The sequence below is a fragment of the Sus scrofa genome, chromosome 11 (genome assembly GCF_000003025.6).
Source record: "Sus scrofa isolate TJ Tabasco breed Duroc chromosome 11, Sscrofa11.1, whole genome shotgun sequence".
Classification (NCBI taxonomy): Eukaryota; Metazoa; Chordata; class Mammalia; order Artiodactyla; family Suidae; genus Sus; species Sus scrofa.
Window position 1 is genome coordinate 12,233,696 of NC_010453.5, and position 19,667 is coordinate 12,253,362.

A 19,667-nucleotide genomic window follows, 5' to 3' on the forward strand; every position below is an offset into this window, starting at 1 on the left:
TCGGCTTAAAATGAAACAAAGAAATTCACAAAAACAGAATTTTACAAGCATACAATGTTAGAATTGAAAGAGTCTGAATGACCCGCAGTTCAATGGCCCATCCAATGCGGGTCAGAATACCAATTCTAATATCTGAGAGACAGACAGAGATAAAGAGGTCATTTTTCAAGGGATGTTTTCAATAATTTGGGGGGATAAGTTCATGAGTCACAGAAGACATCAGGGAGTTCCCATCGTGGCACAGTGGAAACAAATCCGACTAGGAACCATGAGGTTGCAGGTTTGATCGCTGGCCTCACTCAGTGGGTTAAGGATCTGGTGTTGCCATGAGCTGTGGTGTAGGTCATGGATGCGGCTTGGATCCTGCGTTGCTATGGCTGTGGCACAGGCCAGCAGCTATAGCTCTGATTTGACCCCTTGGCTGGGAACCTCCATATGTCATGGGTGTGGCCCTAAAAAAAAAAAAAAGACATCAGGGGGAAGCTTAGTGGCAAATGGGTAACAACTGAGGATGCTTCTATCTGTTAAATATTGGGGTTACATGTACAATTTTTGTGTGAAGGAAAGATTCCATTGTTTTAAAAATCTGAACACCACTTCTTGTATCTAACCCAGAATCTACTTTAACATGTCCAGTGATGGGTAACTTCCTTCCTTACATTCAACCGGCTCCATTGTGAATAACTGTGACTGCTATGACTTCCTTGCACTGACTCGAATCCTTCCCTAATGTGGACTCACAGTGCCAGCTCAGGATTCTGAAATACACAACAAGCTACATCCCTTTGCCACAAAACAGCTATTTTCTTTTGCATCACCCCCCGCACCTGAGCTGGTAGTGTTCCACAACCGATAAGTCCTTCAGAAAAAAACTGTCAGAAAATGAACAGAGTAAAAACTGCTATTATTAAAAACAGAAGAAGAAGAAGAAGAAGAAGAACTAACCAAGCAAATAGATCAGTAGAAAAATATCCCAGGTGTTCACTGCAGGACTTCTGCAGGGGCAATTCAGGTTCTTCGGACTTCACAGAAATTTCATTCTTAACTGCAAGTGCTGAAAGGAGAGCATTTTAATTCTAAAATCATCACACATAACAAGCACTAATCAAAAGCAATTGTCATGTTTCACCCAACAGATCTTACAAAGCAGTATTTTGTAAATAAAAAGCAATGTATAGGTTTCAGTCTGGAAAGGCTGAAACTACCCAGGTGAGAAAGCAAAATTAAAATACTACATCCAATTCACTTCAGGACATCCTTTTTCAACCAGATTCTACCAACTTAGGGACAGGTATGCTTAAAATGCACTCAACTGAGTTTTTTACAAAGTTATTTATAGGGAAATGTCAGAGACAGAAAATGAGTATGAGTCTTCAGCAAGCAGCTGCACTGTCAAAATAACGCATCTGATGGTTGTGCTGGGTTTTGGTGTTTGGTTTTTCTTTTTTTTTTTCTTCTCAGCTGCTCATCCGCAGAGCTGAGATGGCTGGATGAGATGTGGTTATGACTAACAGGAAGGGTGCCAGACAGGTGGTGATGAGCAGCTGCTCTGTTCCCACTGAGGGACAAAATGGGAAGAGGTTGCAAAAGGACTCTGGTCAAGATGGTTGGTTATCTACTTCATTTCCAGGAGGAACTCTGAAACATGCAGGGCTGGGAGCCACTGGAATGTCACAAAACATACTCGCATACTCGCTCATCTTCCCTAAATACCGGAAAAGAACATTTAAAAAAAAAAGGAAGAGTGTGCTGTAATCCTGTATCTTCTGGAGTTATGAGCCTTATACATGATAATCTCAACAGTGTTTTGCAGGCCTGATTTAAGAAAAATCACGTAATTTTCAAAGATTTCCTACTAGTAACCCAGGCCTAGAAAAATCATAAGTGGTCACTGACCAACAATGATTTCCAGTAGAATTTAATTTCAGAGATTGGAATCTGTCCTTTTACAAGCCAGATTAAAGCTAATTTAATTATCTCAAGTGTTTAGAGGCAGGCAATACACATAATACAATATAGGTGAAGAGTTTAGAAATGGGAGGTCTCACTGAGGCACTGACACTAATTATCTGGGTCTAAAAGTCGAAAAGAGAGAGGATAGCCACTCTACTAACGGAAGCAAAATAATTTATACGCAAGTGCTTTGCAAAGCCCAAGGATTCAAGGTTAATGGCCCTAGCTTTTAGACAATCACACAATGACAAAGCAGGAATAATTCCATTTAAATGACTAAGAAATGGGGGTAGTAGTTTAGGCTACAAAAAAACAAAAACAAAACAAAACAAAAAAACAAACAACAACCAAAAACAACAACAACAATCCTGGGCTTAGCCAAAACTTTGTATGTGTCCTGTGCGATGCATTTTAAACCTTTGTAGACCAACTCTTTCTCCACAAGCAGAGAACACATCTGTCCCTTTATTTTATTCATACCTGCTTCACACTCTATTTCCCACTGAGATTAACAGAGACTTACAGTATACAGCATACAGCTAATCCTTCATAGATAAAAGGCCTAAGTGGAAAATCGACTTAAAAATGTACAAATACAGTTTTCATAGAATTTTAATTAGAATTTTTCAAACCTTTGGAAATTTGTTTTTCACTCACCAGTATTTGAGAAATATGTTTTCCAGTATTTGACCACAACACTCATTTTTTCCATTGTCAGCGGCTCAGTTAAAGTAATATCAGCTCCGTGCCCTGAAATACAACCTAAGAATCTTTGTATTAAATATTGACCTTATGATTTCTGTTTGGAGAAAAAACAAATAATATATCCAACAGGCATATACCTTTAAAATTCTCAGGGATTATAAAAACAAATAGCAAATGTGTATTTTTTTTCTTGCCAAATCTGAAAAGGAAAAAAAAAATGTTAAAATGAAGCAAAATCATCATTTGAAAAACTGGGATTCAGAAATTTAGCTTACTAGGAACTAAATGCACTAGAGAGATTTTCTTCACTTCATTTGAATTTTAAGTGGTGGTATTAATGTGGAAACTTAGTGACAACAGCTGCTCAAATCAGTTAGGGAAAAGAGTGATCCATTTTTTTTTAAACAATTTATAATTGTATTTTTATTTCATGCAATTGCAAGGAGAAGATTCTGAAGTGTGTGGCTGGGGTGGACAGTACAGTTACAGATTCTCTGAAAAATACAATGGAAGGGGATACTCTCCTGAAACTAACATTTACTCTCTTTACAGCTTTATCTATAATAAATGCTTCAGCTTCTTTGTCTCCACTTAATGGGCAAAAAAATCCAAATTCTGAGTCTTGAGTCAAACCCCTGGCTTTTCTGAGCAGGAGTTCATTCCATTAATAAGAATAGTCTTTTAGGGGTTCCCGTCTCGGCTCAGTGGTTATCAAATCTGACTAAGAACCATGGTTGCGGATTTGATCCCTGGCCTTGCTCAGTGGTTAAGGATCCTGCGTTGCCACGAGCTGTGGTGTAGGTCGCAGACGCGGCTCAGATCCCACATTGCTGTGGCTGTGGTGTAGGCCGGCAGCTACAGCTCTGATTGTACCCCTAGCCTGGGAACCTCCATATGCCGCAGGTACGGCTCTAAAAAGACCAAAAAAAAAGAAAAATAAAAAAGAATAGTCTTTTAATGATTCACTGCTATGGCAACCACTAATGTGTACTCTTTACAACTGGGGAAGGGGTAAGGGAGAGAATAGATGACTTTTTAAAAATAAACTTTTAATTTTAGAATAATTTTGTATTTACAGAAAAATATATGAGCATTGCAGAGTTCCCATATATCCCAAACCCAGTTCCTTGTATTGCTAGCATCTTCTATTAGTTTGGCAAATTTCTTACAACTAGTGAGCCAATACTGAAACATTATAATTAATTTAAGTTCATTCTTTATTCTAATATCCTTAGTTTTTCTTAACGGACCTTTTTGCTATGTCAGGATCCCATCCAGGATCCTACTATTATATTCAGCCATTACATCTCCCTTAGGCTCCTCTTCGTTGTAACATTTTTTACTGATTTTTTGCTGATTTTGACAATTTTGGAATACTGCTCAGGTACTAGAATGTATGATGAACCACTTTTATTCTGACTTTTTAAAAAATGAGTCCAAATTTTATCAAGAATAACCACAAATTCACAAAAAAATTAAGGAAAAGAGGAATATTTTAAAGAATGTTATGAGGATGAAATCAGTAAAATCCAGAATGTGGGAATTTCTATAAGACAAATGACCCCTTTGTAAAACCTATAAGAACAAGACCAAAAAAAAAAAAAAAAATCAAAATCAAAGGGCAGGGAAACAATTCTAATTGGCATAAACTCACAGTTCAAAGAAGAAATCCTGACATAAACAAGAGAAATCTGAACACTGATGGGATATTTGATAATATTAAGGGATTGCTATTAATTTTTAGGTGCCATATTGGTATTGTGGTTATCTTTTGAAGACTCCTTATGTTAAAGAGGGACTTACTCAAGTAAATTAGGAATAAAAGGAAATGATGTTTTAGATTTGCTTTAAAATAATGCACAGAGAGCAGGGGTGGAAGAGAGGAAACCGGGCGTGGGAGAGGGTAAAGATGAAATGAGATCAGCCACCTGTTGTTAACTATTCAAGCTGCATTATGGGCACATGGAAGGAAGTTCATTATGCTCTTCTCTCAACCTTCATACGCTTGAACATTCCCAGACTAAAAATGTCCAGTTCAGTAAGTTGGAAATTCTCATAGTTTGATGGATACTGAACTAATATTAGCTCCAGTATGACGTTAGCTACAAGAAAATGTTTTTCCAAGGAGAACAGCTAAACCTGCCTAAGACAAGCAAACTATTTTATACATTAAGCATCATTTATTAGTATGTGGTCATATATACAGGTATTATTTATTCTGTAAAAAAAGACGTGAACCCCCACTACATAATATTGTTCAGTTATCTTATACACGCATGTGAAAGTAAATACACCTGAGCCTATATTCCAAATGACATAATTAATGTCATGACATAATTAATAGACATAATTAATCGACCTGAGTCATACATACTGAGGACTTGCCATGGGCCAGACTCTACTGGGCTCTGCAGGATATCATGAACAGACAGAAAGACAAGTCCTTACTATCACAGAGTCAACACTTTGTTCAGGAGGACAGACCCTAAACCAACTAATGAGGATGAGTAAGTCAGTGGCCGACTCTGTGCCCCAGTGTGGTGAAGGAAAGCCGTGGAGCCCAAGGCGGGCACCTGCCTGGGCACCAGCCAGCTCTGCAGCCTCAGGGAGGCTCCCAGGCAGAAGTGCCCCAGCCGCTGGCTGGGAGGTACCCTGTGAAAGGCAAGGGCGGGGGGGGGGGGGGGGGAGACAGGAAGCAGACAAACAGCAAGGTGCATTCTGGGCAAAGGGAACTGCAGGTGTCCAGGCTTTGGGTTGCAGTGAACAGGTGAGTTCAAGAAAGCAAGAGAAGTCCAAAATGGCTTTAGCACTGAGCACTGATGAGAGACACCCAAGGGGAGGCTGTAGAGTAGGCAGGGCTGGAGTCTGACTACATCTGGCCTTTTAGGCCAAGTTAATGATGTGGTATTTCATGAAAACAGGCCATGGGAAAGCTTGCGATAATACGGTTATATCTGCATTCTAGAAAGACCTCTCTGCCTATGATGGGATGGAATGACAGAAGGTGGCTAAGGGGACCTTTGAGAGATGGTGGAGAAAAGCAGACATGCCGGAGAACTTTCTTTAAAAAATCAATGATTTAGAACATAAAGTTAATTATGTCAAACAAGCAAGATCTTGCTAAGATGTGACATTCATCCAAATGAAGTCGTCAGGCTTGATTCTGGCTCTACGAACTCTGAAAGATAATTTGGGCTGAAAGCAACGAAAGGAAAGAACGTATGGTATCTATGAGGAAAGGAGAAACGCAGGCAGCAATGCGACCATCAAAACAGGTGCAAGCGGGAGGGAGGATGGGCTCCGACCGGCAGACTGATGCGGTGGGAAGGAGGCCCACGAGCACAGGGCGGGGTGGACGGCGGGAGTGGACAGGGAGAAGGACACCGGCCCCAATGCCAGCATTTATTCCACATCTACCTTGTAAGCGATACACAAGTGCGGTGTATGACGGTGGAGGGGCAACAGGAGGAGGAAACAGAGTTGGGAGGGACAAACAGACTGAACGGAGAGAAACGTACTGGCTCATTCAGTCCAACTTTTGAGATAAAAAAAAATAATTTGTGGATTCACGAAATATCATAAGTTAAAATAGTCTAGGAGTTCCCGTCATGGCTCAGTGGTTACCCAATCCGACTAGGAGCCATGAGGTGGCAGGTTCGATCCCTGGCCTTGCTCAGTGGGTTAAGGATCCAGCGTTGCCATGAGCTGTGGTGTAGGTGGCAGATGTGGCTCGGATCCCGCATTGCTGTGGCTGTGGCGCAGGCTGGTGGCTACAGCTCCGATTCGACCCCTAGCCTGGGAACCTCCATATGCTGCAGGTGCGGCCCTAGAAAAAAAAAAAAGACACAAAAATAAAATAAAATATTCTAGAATTAAAGAATTGAAAAAAACCAGATTCTTTACTTTTGGAAATAATCTTGCATCTATTTTTTAAAATTTTATAAATTGACTGTACCACCAAGAAAATAGATTTGATTTGGATATGTGGATTTTTAGACTCTGATGACTTTCAAATTTCAGGCTTTACACCAGACAGAGTTGGAATTTCTGGATTTTTATCATTAGTACAGAACCAATCGCCAACCCAAACACGTCTCTTGCTAGCGAAACCCTCACTGTGCAGGAACTCCAGCAATCAATAGAGTTCCCAGAATCCAACCCCCTGGTCTAGAGCTCCCTTCTCATTCACATCTGGTACAATCAATAAGCTAAAAGTTTCTAGTTTCCAGGATCACCAAAAAAGATCCTCTAATGAATGAATACTCCTTCAAACACAACTAAGCAACACTAAAACACCACAAAATTTTCCTTTATCCACCCCAACCGATCCCACCTCTTTCATGTACCAAAACCCCAAACTGCAGGTTCTGAGACCTTATGAGCACGTGCTCAGCTGAGGTCTCCTGGGTGTAAAAATTCACAGTTCTCTGGGGAGCAATTTATTTCTCCTCACATTTTACAGAATACACTGTTTAAAGGCCATGATGGTTCCTGAGACTATACTTCACACATGAGACTGGATAATGAAATTCCTACATCTTTCTCCATGTGCTCCAGCACTGGAGGCTGCCCTAAGCTCAAATGGCAGCAGTGCCCATCCCTAGCCCTGCCCCATCCCCTAGTCTGGTCCCTGGTAGCTGGGGTGGGGGGTGGGGGGGACAAAAGAGCATACAAAAGTGCTTTGAGATGAGTTGTACACTCTGATGATCAAAGAACCTCAGGAAAGCCCTGGCTGGCCTCTGAAATCTACCATCTAATAAGAGGACCAAAAGGTTCTTAAAAGTCCCTATGAAGCCAGGGGAATTTCTAAATACACTTCCTTTATACCACAAGGATTTCAAAGGACAGGAGCTGGTGTCATCTGGGGATTTCAGCCTTCCTGAGTACTGTTACCCATTATGCTACCTGTGAGCCCAACAGAGCCAGACTAAGCTGGTGTGCGTTATTTGGGACTGGCAGCAAATAATATCCTTTATTAATTACTTAATTAATTACAAACTTTTTTCTTTTAGTGAGAAAATTGAGTTTTACTATAAATATGAAAACAGTAAATTCATCTGCTACTAACAGTGCACCTGTGGAGTTCCCGAGTGGCTCAGCAGGTTAAGTATCCAGCACGGTCACTGCAGTGGCTTGGGTCACTGCTGTGGTGCCGGTTGCATCCCTGGCCCTGGAACTTCCACATGCTCTGGGGGCAGCCACAAAAATAAACAAATAAATAAGGCACCTGCGATAAAATGCAGCAATTGTGAATTTATTCTGGTCGATAGTGAAGGTTGGTGTGCCCTGCCTCCACCCCGTTTTTTGTTAGAAGAGTTTCGAGCATGACCCTCCCAAGTCAGGTTCTCCACGTGACGCGATGCTAGGAAGGATAAACGTCTTGGTCCTCAGTTCCTGTTTACTGAACGATGTTTTCAGTAAGACCACTGGGACGTTTTGCTGTTATAGCGTTTACTGTCAAGTGTTCCAGTCATGCAAACTGGCTAATCAGATGTACTGAGCTGCAGAGTGAAGCCAAGGATGTTGTGGAATTGGGGACATAACAGGACAACATGTTAGATCCCTGTGGCTCACGAGATTGGGTTTTTTTCTTTTTGTTTTAATGGCCTCACCCATGGCACATGGAAATTCTCAGCCTAGGGATCAAACCCAAACCTCTACAGTGACCCAAGCCACTGCAGTCAGATTCTTTGGTTTGTTTGTCTTTTTAGGGCTGCAACCGCAGCATATGGAGGTCCACTGCCCTTGCTCAGTGGGTTAACGATCCAGCGTTGCCGTGAGCTGTGGTGTAGGTTGCAGACGCGGCTCGGATCCCGTGTTGCTGTGGCTCTGGCGTAGGCCAGCGGCTATAGCTCCGATTCAACCCCTAGCCTGGGAACCTCCATATGCCGCGGGAGCGGCCCAAGAAATAGCAACAACAACAACAACAAAAGACCAAAAAAAAAAAAAAGAGAGAGAGAATCACAATGCCAGACAGGGTCTGTACACTGTGGATGAGTTTGAAACGCACTCTAATGTTCTGTATGACGAAGTGTCAAGATGCATCTGAACTATAAGTATCTGCCCTTTGACTGTGGCTCAGTTCTGAGAACTGATCTAAGCCAAGGGTCAAATACTCCTGGAATTCTTGCACCAAGCATATGAATCCTAAAACCATCTTAAAATATTTTACCACTGGGTGGTATGTGAGTTTGTCTGGCTCAATAAAAATGTATTCATGAAATTATATCAAATTAGGGAGTTCTACCAGCGATGTCAACCTATAATGGAGACATGCCGTAATTCTCAACAACATCAGGCTATAAAGTATCATTATTTTTACGAATGCCTAAAACTGATTAATGATAAGCTCTAATCTGAAACCACAGTTTTTTTGAAAGAATAAATTTTAAAATCTTTTTTAAGGAGATTGCTTACATTTTACCCTAAAAGAAGCTTAGTATAACTAGCAGACTATACTTCATTCTTCTTTTCTTTTCTTTTTTTTTTTTTTTTTTTTTTTGGTCTTTTCATCTTTTCTAGGGCTGCTCCCGCGGCATATGGAGGTTCCCAGCCTAGGGGTCTGCAACTTTATGGTTCCTAGTCGGATTCGTTAACCACTGCGCCACGACAGGAACTCCTCATTCTTATTTTCAATAGAAATTCACTATATTTACATAAAATCAAGTGCTCTGATACTGAAAATAAATGTGGACCTCTTTTACTCTATAGTAAGTTCTTCATTCACTGGCAGGACACATAAATTCCACAAAGAGAGAAGAGTAAGGTAAATACTTGTATATTTTCCTGAACCTATCCAGATTTTGAGATATTACAAAACCACAGCAAAGATCTAAGAGGGGAAAATCTAAAATACAACATACAAAACTAAGGCAAGATTCTTCATCTTGACTTAGTCATTAAATGTTAGCCAAAACTCAAAATATAGACTGCTCTAGGAAAGGTAAAGGTTTAAAATGCCTCATAAATGGGTAGTGTTTTTATGACTCATTGTACTAAGAAAAATCATAGCCTCAAAATATAAACATGCTCCACAGGGTTTAAATAATTCATAAGGCATAAACTCATAACAGCTTGAAGGCAAGAAAGGGAATTTTAGCCTCTGAGGCCAGCATCACAAAAGGCAACGCTTCTACAGAGAAAGCTTTGTCACTTTCGCAGGAACACAGAAGCTAGAACACACCATCGGCCCTAGAACGGCATTTCTCCCACTGGTCTGCTCTCACCCGCCCACACCTAGAGCAAGGGATTGAATACCTGCTGTTCTCCAAGACTGATACTGGACACTGGAAACTGTAATGAGATCAAAAAAGGAAAGAAAGAAAAGAGAACCACATCCAGGTGTATTCCACAAATTATCCTTTTTCTCTTTTCTAACAAATGCTTTCTACAGCAAAACAACCGAAGCCCCGTATGCGTGTGTGAACGTGTAGTTTCTTCCTCTACCGTGTGTCTGCCAGCTCAGCTTAAGCCACGTTATTCCGAGCAAGAGGGGCAGCTGTGGGGAGAATCCAGAGGCGAGTGGATCAGACGGAGGTTCTCACCTCCATCCTCCCCGCTTTTCCTAACTGCGACTGGACCGAAAGCGTGTTACCGAACAAGACCCCAGTCGTCTCCTGTTCAAGACCTGGCCTCGATCAGGAGCAAACACAAAGGCTTTACCACATCTGGAGAAGCTCGGCTGTGATTCTACTCTCGCAGTAGAGAGAGATCAGGCACACGGGCTTGCTCAGGGTTCTTACAAAACGACGTGGTGAGTTTATGCTAAGGTTGCCGTCTATGGGATCTCGGAGGTGTAAAAAGGGCTTCGATACAGACGCCAAATAGTTACAGGCCGTTAGAAAGACCACAAAGAGAAGGGTAAAGAGGTCTAGTCCGAGTTTTGTGAAAACAAGCCCCGTGGTCTCAGGCAAGTCACTTGGGCCTCAGGTTTGTGACCTGCCGAGCAGGGAGGACGAAGGCCTGCTCTACCGCCCTCATGTGGCTGCTGCCAAATGTAACCACTCCATATATGAGACCTTATTAGGAGCCTGCACCGAGAGGCACCCTACAGGAGTTTTTCAAGAGAGGATTACTAAAACAGGCGCATCTTCAGAGGGGAGACAGTTCACAACATATTTTAGAAGTGAAATCCACTTGCAGTAGTTTTCCTGGTTTGTCTAGAGTTCATATTCCCAGGAGAAACCCAAAGAAATGCAGAAGACCAAATGTCCTAAGCGGCGTACTGCCTGCCTGTCTGTCTGTCTGTCTTGGACAAGGAGCGCAGCAGCTCCGGCTTCTTCCCAGTCCCACCTTTACCTTCCCCTGACGTAATACGCTTGCTCTTTTTATTCTGGGATCACAATATTGCTCTGAACTTCCTCCTTTCATCTAGAAAGCCCTTCCACAATTATAAGAAGTCTGTCTTCTTTTCTTTTTTTGTCTTTTTGTCTTTGAGGACTGCACCCTTGGCACACGGAGGTTCCCAGGTTAGGTGTTGAATTGGAGCTGTAGCCGCCAGCCTACACCACAGCCACAAAAACACCAGACCCGAGCCACATCTGTGACCTACACCAAAGCTCATGGTAACACCAGATCCTCAAGCCACTGAGTGAGGCCAGGGATCGAACCTGAGTCCTCATGGATGCTAGTCGGGTCCGTGAACCACTGAGCCACAACGGGAACTCCCATAAAAAGTCTTTCTATATTCCAATATTATCTACAATTACCCTTCATCAAGTCCTTTTATAGAAGGGAAATACATTTGATCTCCCCTAGCCCTGTCTAAAATCATCCTAAATGGCTCAAAACCCTATATTAATCAGGCAAGAAAGAACCTACTTCCACTACTAGACTCAAGATCTCCAGAGCTGAGGGGCTCAAATAGAAGTAGAGCTTCTGTGGAACTACTGGATGGAACAAGAACCATGGATGGGCAGTGACCAGGTCTCAGCGGGTCCAGAGAGCCTCGTGGCTCCTTCACACGAGGACGTCTCTTAAAACAGACCCGTTCAGCCCACAGCTATCATGACACAGACCTACGAGCGCTCACCAGCTTCAGCATCAGCTGTAACAATGAATGAGCTCTGAAAAGACAGGCCATTGTAATGAGATGGTTATTAAAAAAGGAGTCTCCATGGAATTAAGGGAAGCATCACATACCAAATACATTTCTATGACCAATTAATTCTTATATCCTCACCCACAACCTCTTACTTTTTAAGTTAAAATGATTATTCTTATAACCGTATGTCAAACTGGCAGTAAAAACAAAGACATAGATGGAGATTCTGCCCTTGAACACATTCCTCATCTTAAACATGGAAGTAGAAAGAGTATCATTTTTTTAAGGATTTTTAAAAGTAGGCTTTAATAAAAACTCTTCTAAAGGTAAAGTGTCGAGATTTTTGGAGGTTACCTAATTAGTCTGACAGCTTCCAGCTCTTCGGCAGTTGGTAAAGCAGTTAACTTCAGGAAAACCATGTTGAACGTGCAATTATCCACCAGCGCTGCTGCCTTCTGCACATCGCTGATGGTGACGGTGACTTTGGCGATGCTTGAAAAGAATTTCTGTACGATGCTAGCCAGGCACTGAACAGCGACATCGCCAACTAATAAGAGGTCTATCTTTGCCTGAAAGAGAAGGAAAGAAGCAGAAGCACCACACACTTAACATCTGGGCATAGGGAACATGCCATGTGTGAGAAGATGAAATAAATAAAAGTTAGAAATGACCAATGTTGACCGCACAGTCGGACGGAACGGTCAACTATAAACGCACCTCAAGGGCAGGAACCATTCATCTCATGTCCTCAGAACCCAAGGGAGTGAATGGATCTGAAAGTGATGCTTTTTTCTTTTTTTTTAAGTTTTACCTACTGCAGTTTCCCTGCAAGTTTCTTTCTCATTCTATGAACAGTAGGTAGGATGCTTATGGTTTCCGAATCACCCACCCTGCTGGTCAACCAACCTGTTCCCTGATGAGAGCACCAAGCTGAGACCTCTCCCACACGATTTATTTTGATGAAACACACATTCCAGAGCACTGTGAAAGATTATGTCCCCTGATCCTAGGAAATAATCAAATCAAGTCCTTTCTTTGAACACACGTTATTCAAATCCCAACATCAGGAACCAAAAGACCCTTTATTTCCATTTGGGGATACTTTTAAGCACATTCGATGACAACAAACATATAACTTCCATTTGCCTCTTTTGTTTTGTTTCCTTCAGCGATTGAACACAGTCCACTGAAAATGCCAAAGGATAGCATTATTGAACAAGCTAAACTTCTCTTAGTAGTTTCAAACGCCATATATATGTATGCATGGATGGATGGATGGGTGTCAGCATGGGGGTTTCACTCTGCTCTATTTGCTCTACTCCTGGTTAACAGCACTGTAATTACTAGCTCTTTATCTTTTATATTTGCTAGGGCATATGGTTCCTTCCCTTGCCTTTTTTTTTTGTCTTTCTAGGGCCTCACCTGCAGCATATGGAGGTTCCTAGGCTAGGGGTCAAATCGGAGCTATAGCTGCCCGCCTAACACCACATCAGAGCAAAGCCAGATCCAAGCCGCATGTGTGACCTACATCACAGCTCACGGCAACACCGGATCCTTAACCCACTAAACGTGGCCAGGGACTGAACCTGTGTCCTCATGGATACTAGTCAGATTCATTTCTGCTGAGCCACAAAAGGAACTCCGCCTCCTTGCTATTTTTCAGTTTGGTTCTTAGATATTTTCCCACGCTGACGCTTCTGATAGAATTTTATCATCAGCTTGTCAAGTTCCACAATGAACCCTGTTAAAACTCTGATTATGGTTGCATTTATTTTAAAGATTAATTAGGGAATATCACCATGGTATTAAATCTCCCTATTTATGAAGTATGACTCCGAAAAATCAGATCTTTTCATGTCATTAAGTTTTATAGTTACCTTCATATAAATGTTGCTTGTGTCTTCACACATTGAGTCCTAGATTTTTCAAAATTTCAAGATTTTGTGAAGGGGATATCTTTTCTCACTACATTTTCTGATTGATTATAACTGACATAGAGAAGCGCTATTGATTTCTGTACCAGGAATGTGCTTCAAGTATTTTATGGCACTCTTCATTTAGTTCCAATACTTTTTAATTGATTCTTCTGCATTTACTAAATAGGTAATCATACAGTTTTCAAAAATGACATTTTTGCCCCGAATTTATGCCTTTCACTCACTAATCTTAAAGCACTGCCCAGGACAGTCAAAACAATGGTAAATGTGAAATGAAATTCTTGCCTTGTTCCTGACTTTAGTGGGAATATTTCAAATGTTTTTAGCACTGCATATGAAACTGAAGGCTTCTGGTCAATACCTCTTATTGAGTTAAAGACGTTTCTCTCTATATGGAGGCCAAGAATTTTAACTCAGATATGGGTGTTAAAATTTACCAAATGTTTTTTAGTGTCAACATGGTCTATTTTCCCTTTTCTTTAGTCTGGTCAGGAGTGAATTACATTGATAAATTTCCTAATGTCAGGCTATCACTGCATTACTAGGATAAGCCTATACGAATAGATTCAGTTTTATTTTATTTTATTTTGGATTCAATGTTGCTTTACTGTACTGTCTTACCTGGTTTGGGTATCAGGGTTATGATAGCTTTAAAGAAATAGAAAAGTTTCAAGGTTATTCTATGGTCTTATATATTTTATAAAATAAATTATCGGCTTTTTGAAGTTCAGGCAAAACTTATCCGAAATCTGGGCCTAGAACCATCTATAGAGGTAGGTTTAAAACTAATTTTTACAGTTCTGTAATGCTTACTAGTAAATTTAATTGTTCTACCTTCCCTTAAGTAAATTTTGTTCACATATATTTTAAAAAACCCATTTATCTTTTCCTTTTCTTTAAATTTTTGTTATTATTATTTTTTGTCTTTCTCTCTTTTTAGGACCACACCCACAGCACCCACCAGGTCTCTCAGGCTGGAGGTCCAATCGGAGCTGTAGCCTCCAGCCTACACCAGGGCCACACCATCGCGGGATCTGAGCCACATCTACGACCTAGACCACAGCTCATGGCAACACCGGATCCTTAACCCACTGAGCGAGGCCAGGGATGGAACCTGCGTCCTCATGGATGCCAATCAGGTTCCTTAACCACTGAGCCATGATGGGAACTCCCCATTTATCTTTTCCAGTGTATTAATTTTTAAATGTATATAATATTTATTACAATATTGATTTCATCTTGCTTTCTAATTAGAAGTCAACTTATAATTAATTTTTTTCTATCTTCTTTTTCTGGTAATGCTTTACTAGAGACTATAGAAATGTGTGGTCTAAAATGCGGTCATTTAAATTTATGTTAATTAACATTAAAGTGTGGGAGTTCCCACGGAGACTCAGTGGTAACAAACCCGATGCGTCCATGAGGACGCGGGTTCCATCCCTGGCCCAGCTCTGTGGTTAAGGATCCAGCATAGCTGTGAGCTCTGGCGTAGGTCGCAGACGCAGCTCAGATCCTGCGTTGCTGTGGCTGTGGTGTAGGCCAGTGGCTACAGCTCCAATTCGACCCTTAGCTTGGGAATTTCCATATGCCTCAGGGGCGGTTCTGAAAAGACAAAAAAAAAAAAATTAAAGTGTGAAATTCAGTTCAGTTACGCTAGCCATATTTTAAGTGCTCACAATCCACATATGGCAAGTGGCTACCATTTCAGCATGATTATAGAGCATTTTCATCATTGCAGATAGTTCCACTGAATGTAGAAGTCAGATTCGTTTTCGCTGTGCCACGATGGGAACTCTGAAAAGTAACGACATCTTTTCTTAGATGTTTAATGTAAGCTTTAGGTTAAAATGGAAATATATAAACTGAAATTATATTGTGAAGGAACATGAACACAATGCATATCAAAATCTGTAGGGTACAAGTCCCATTTGGATGATTAAAAAAAAAGACAAAAAAAGGCAAAAAACAAGATGTTACTTTTCAAGAGAATACTGGGGCTTTTTTGGCTCTTGATTAGTTGTTCATTTCTTACTTCAGTGCATTGTCAACAGTGGGTGTGCCCTACACAACTTCTACTTTTTAGAATCGGTTGATATTTTCTTTGTGGCTTAACATAGTCAATTTTTAATGTTCCATAGATAACTTGAAAAGAATGTGTATTTTCCATTGGGCATATATTCTCCATGCAGCTTTTAGACTGAACTTGTTCACTGCTTTCTTACTTGCTTTAAGCCTACTTCATCTTTCATTTTATGAGACAGATGTGTTAAAAATATTCACTAATTATGGTTTGTCAATTTATCAATTTCTCTAACTATAGACTCTATTTCTGACTATGGATTAGGTATATAAAGTTTCATGACAATTACACCTATTCATATAAATACATAACTGTAATATTTAATATATGCTATATCATGATCTATATGTTTCTACAGTATATATTAATATCATATATTGATAACAATATAGAAAGGAAACTTTATATATAAAATATACCTCTGTCCTTTTTAAAGCTTTTCATCTGAATTTTTTTCAGATATAGAGCACTTAGTTTTTTATATCCTTTTGAAATTTTCTGTATCATTTTGATTTTGTATGTATGAATTTTGTAAATAACACATACTTGAATTTTTAGGGTTTTTTCCCACAATCTGATATTTCAGTCTTCAATGCAGAAATTTAAGTAATTAATTACGTTAATGGCATGACCTAATGAACATTAACGCATATCATCAATGTAATTAATTAACCAGTAGTAATTATGAAACAAAAGGGCAGTAGTCTTATTCCCTTCATTACTGTGTTTCTTTTTTCCCATGCCTCTGTTAGGGTAATCAAATCTTCCTTTTTCCTTCCTGCTGCTCCTACACTTTGGGAAGTAAACCCTTTATGTATGTTCTTTAAGCAACACTAGGGCTCACAATTCAGTGCTAGTTTTATGGTCAAAATACTCGACAGTCAAAATTTCTTTGTCTCTGAACTTTGACGATATTGGGCCATTTTCTTCTCTCCTGCTTTGTTCTTCTTTTGGTGCTTTTCTCTCAGGCTGTGGATTCTGATAGTTTCCTAGGACGTGTCTGGGAATGGATCTCGGCCTACCTGGCACTCAGTGGACCTTCGGCCTGGGAAATTTCCTTCTATTATTTATTTGATTATTTCCTCCTCTCTGGTCTATTTGTCTGTCCTTGAAAATCTTCTATTAGATGCTGGACATCCTAAATTAATCCTTTACGTTCTCCAGTTCTAAGAGACTTCTTGAAGTTTATTGTTCATGTCACTAGCCAGGCTTCAGCCCTAAAGATTTTTACAATGCATTAACTTAATGCGAATTGCTCATTTCTAAGATTTTTTTTCCCTCTCTTTTGGTAATTTATCATAACCCACTATTTTTAGGATGACATCCTCTCTGAAGATACCAATTAGAAATTTCAAAAATTATTTCTATCCCCTTAATAATCTGTCCCTGGAATAGGTGGCTGGCGATCCTGTTATCCAAACATAAGAATGAATAAAGGACTAAGTCAAAGCATGTGAGCAGTTTCCCCTGAAGCTGGGGTGGTCTGCTCTTTCAGTCGCTGTTTCTTTTAAAGGGATCACAATCTATGGGTTTGGTGTGGGAGCCGGGGGGACTGTGCAAGCAAAGGCTGGAGAGCAAAGAGGCTGGGACTAGCTACTTGTCAAAAAAAAAAAAAAAAGGCAGACTTTACTCTGCAAACCATGTGCTTTGGTGCATTTCCCTCCTGGGCAGAGCTGCCCTCCCTTTAATTCTTGTCGGATGTCGAGGTCTGGAAATCACCACTTCCAGGAGCCCGGCTTCCAAGTACAGCTCTTTTTCTTTGGAAAGAACAGCTCCTGGACTGACCCCTCGGTGAAAACCTGGTTGCTCTGGCTGTAGTAGCCATGAGCTGGGAGAGTCCGGGGGTAAAGCAACCCAGGGCTGCGCTGGCCCAGGCACTGCGTGGGCAGCTAAGGCTTTAGCAGGGGCGCCCTCAGGTCCGGTTCAGCTTTGTTTCCACTAACATTCTGCCTGGACTATCGCCAGAATTTTTGTATCTCCGCATTTCTTCTCCATGTTTTTTAAGCTGTGTTTTTTCTCCTTTAGTTTTACTGGCAATTTGACCCCATCTGCTTTCTAACTTTCAAGCTTTCCCGGGGATTTATTTTGTAATATTCAGAGAGAGCTGCTTTGTTCAAAGCCAGATCCCATTAAGGACTACGTACTGTACTCGGTTGTAACATGTCTCCTTGGACTTTTAATTTAGAATACCCTTTTCTTCTTTTCAATAATATTTACTTGCCGAAGGTTAAGAATCTCCTGCCACGGAAACAGGGGTGGCTGGAGCGCTGACAGGTGTGCCTACTCATCACCACGTGCCAACCCCACTCACCGGGCCCGCCCCATTTTAAACAGAATTCTAACTCCTCAGCATGGCTTCTCTCATGGCCTAAGAGCCACCCTGTCACCAGCCTCATCTCCTTCCACATTCTAAGAAGACCTTGTAACACTCTGAAATGAGCTTTTGAAATCGGGAATTTCTGCAGTCGAGAGGATCAGGTCCCTTCGAAAGTGTTTCCTTTTCATTCTCAGTGGTACCTTGGGAGCAGGTGGGACTCTAAGCCTTCGTGATGCTCTGGAGGGAAGGCCGTTTGGGAATCTCCACTAGGGCACAGGATTTCTTCTGTACCATTACATTCCCTTGGGAGCCAAACACCAGGCACTGAAACAGTCATTAACAAGTGGCCGTAAAAGGACTGAGTCTATTTTTGCTTTGTAAAACCAGGTTAACTGAAGCAACCTATGCATGTCCAAAAATAACCTACCTGCTACAGATGGGGTGATCATTTAATTTCCCTTCCAAACTGAAACACTTGAGAATGATAGGGGTATAATAATTCATAACAGTATTAATTATTAATATTTAGTATTAGTAATACTAAAAAACCACATATAAACCGGGATGTCCTGGACTTTGAGTCATTTGTGGACCTTTCTACCAGAAAGGTTTATTTTCTTTTTCCTTTAAAACCCAGCACGTTTGTGCATCTGTTTAAATATGCTTGATGTTAACGCGCTGTCCTCTCCACCACACATATTCCCCTGGGACCCTCCCTCCCCAGGGCAGACGGTGCTGGGAATTCAAAGTGCACAGACAAGCTCCCTGCCCTCAGGGGGCTTACATGCTTACATTTTAGGAACCTTTTTTTTTTTTTCTTTTTTGGCTGATAAGAAAGCATGGCTTTCAATCCTTGGAGCACAGGGAAAACAGTGTAGGAGCCTCAGTCATACCAAAGCTCCTGCTGATCCTTTTTTTTAACAGCTTGGCGCAGTGGGAAGAGGCCAAAGGCTTTTGAGGTGCGTGGGACAGCTTCTGCGGCCTCCTTCAGCCACTTATTTCTGTGATCCTCATCTGGGGAGTAATAATACTTATATCCCAAGACCATACACTGCCCTGTAGGTGGTCGTTATTGCCACGTGTAGGCAGAACTGGAAGGACCATGTGTCCACGCCAGGCAGGGAACCCGCCCTAAGCCAGAGTGCTCCCTGCATTACCAAGCTGCCCTCCAGGCCTGGGGAAACAGGGCCTACTGAGGAGCAAAGGAAAGTTATGAACAACAGGCATCAGCTGCTAACTCGAACCCTTGCCTAGCTGGCACCTGGCGCCTCTATTCCCCGCAGAGGCCTAGTTCCCAAATTCTCCCAAGTCTCACAGATAGTGTCCTGGAGCAAATCAAGAGCTGGGCTCGGAGGGGAGAATTCAGGTTCTGGGGAGTGGGGTGAAACTGAAAGGAGGTGGAAGGAGACCCAGAGGGGCGTGGGGATGCGGCAGGGCAGCAGCACTGCGTCTAAAGCCTCCAGTGCTTGAAACCAGACACAGGGCTCAGGGCAGAAACGAGGCAGCTCTCGAAAGAACCGATTTGCTCTCCTGCCAAAGGCTTCCTTCCCTGTCCTACAAAATCAGCACCAGAGCACACCAGGAGTGCTCCTAATCAGACAATCAGAACACCGCCCTAGTCCACCATCCCCA

General features: G+C 41.5%; 1 protein-coding gene across 1 annotated transcript in view; it reads right to left on the minus strand.

The window, feature by feature from the left end:
* LOC100624094 (spermatogenesis- and oogenesis-specific basic helix-loop-helix-containing protein 2) overlaps positions 1-19,667 on the minus strand; it is a 106,626-nt gene that overhangs the window by 30,596 nt on the left and 56,363 nt on the right. Inside the window, 4 exon segments of the mRNA XM_021065387.1 lie at positions 946-1,054; positions 2,611-2,715; positions 2,796-2,857; positions 12,056-12,270. Coding sequence (XP_020921046.1) covers positions 946-1,054; positions 2,611-2,715; positions 2,796-2,857; positions 12,056-12,270 — 491 coding nt within the window.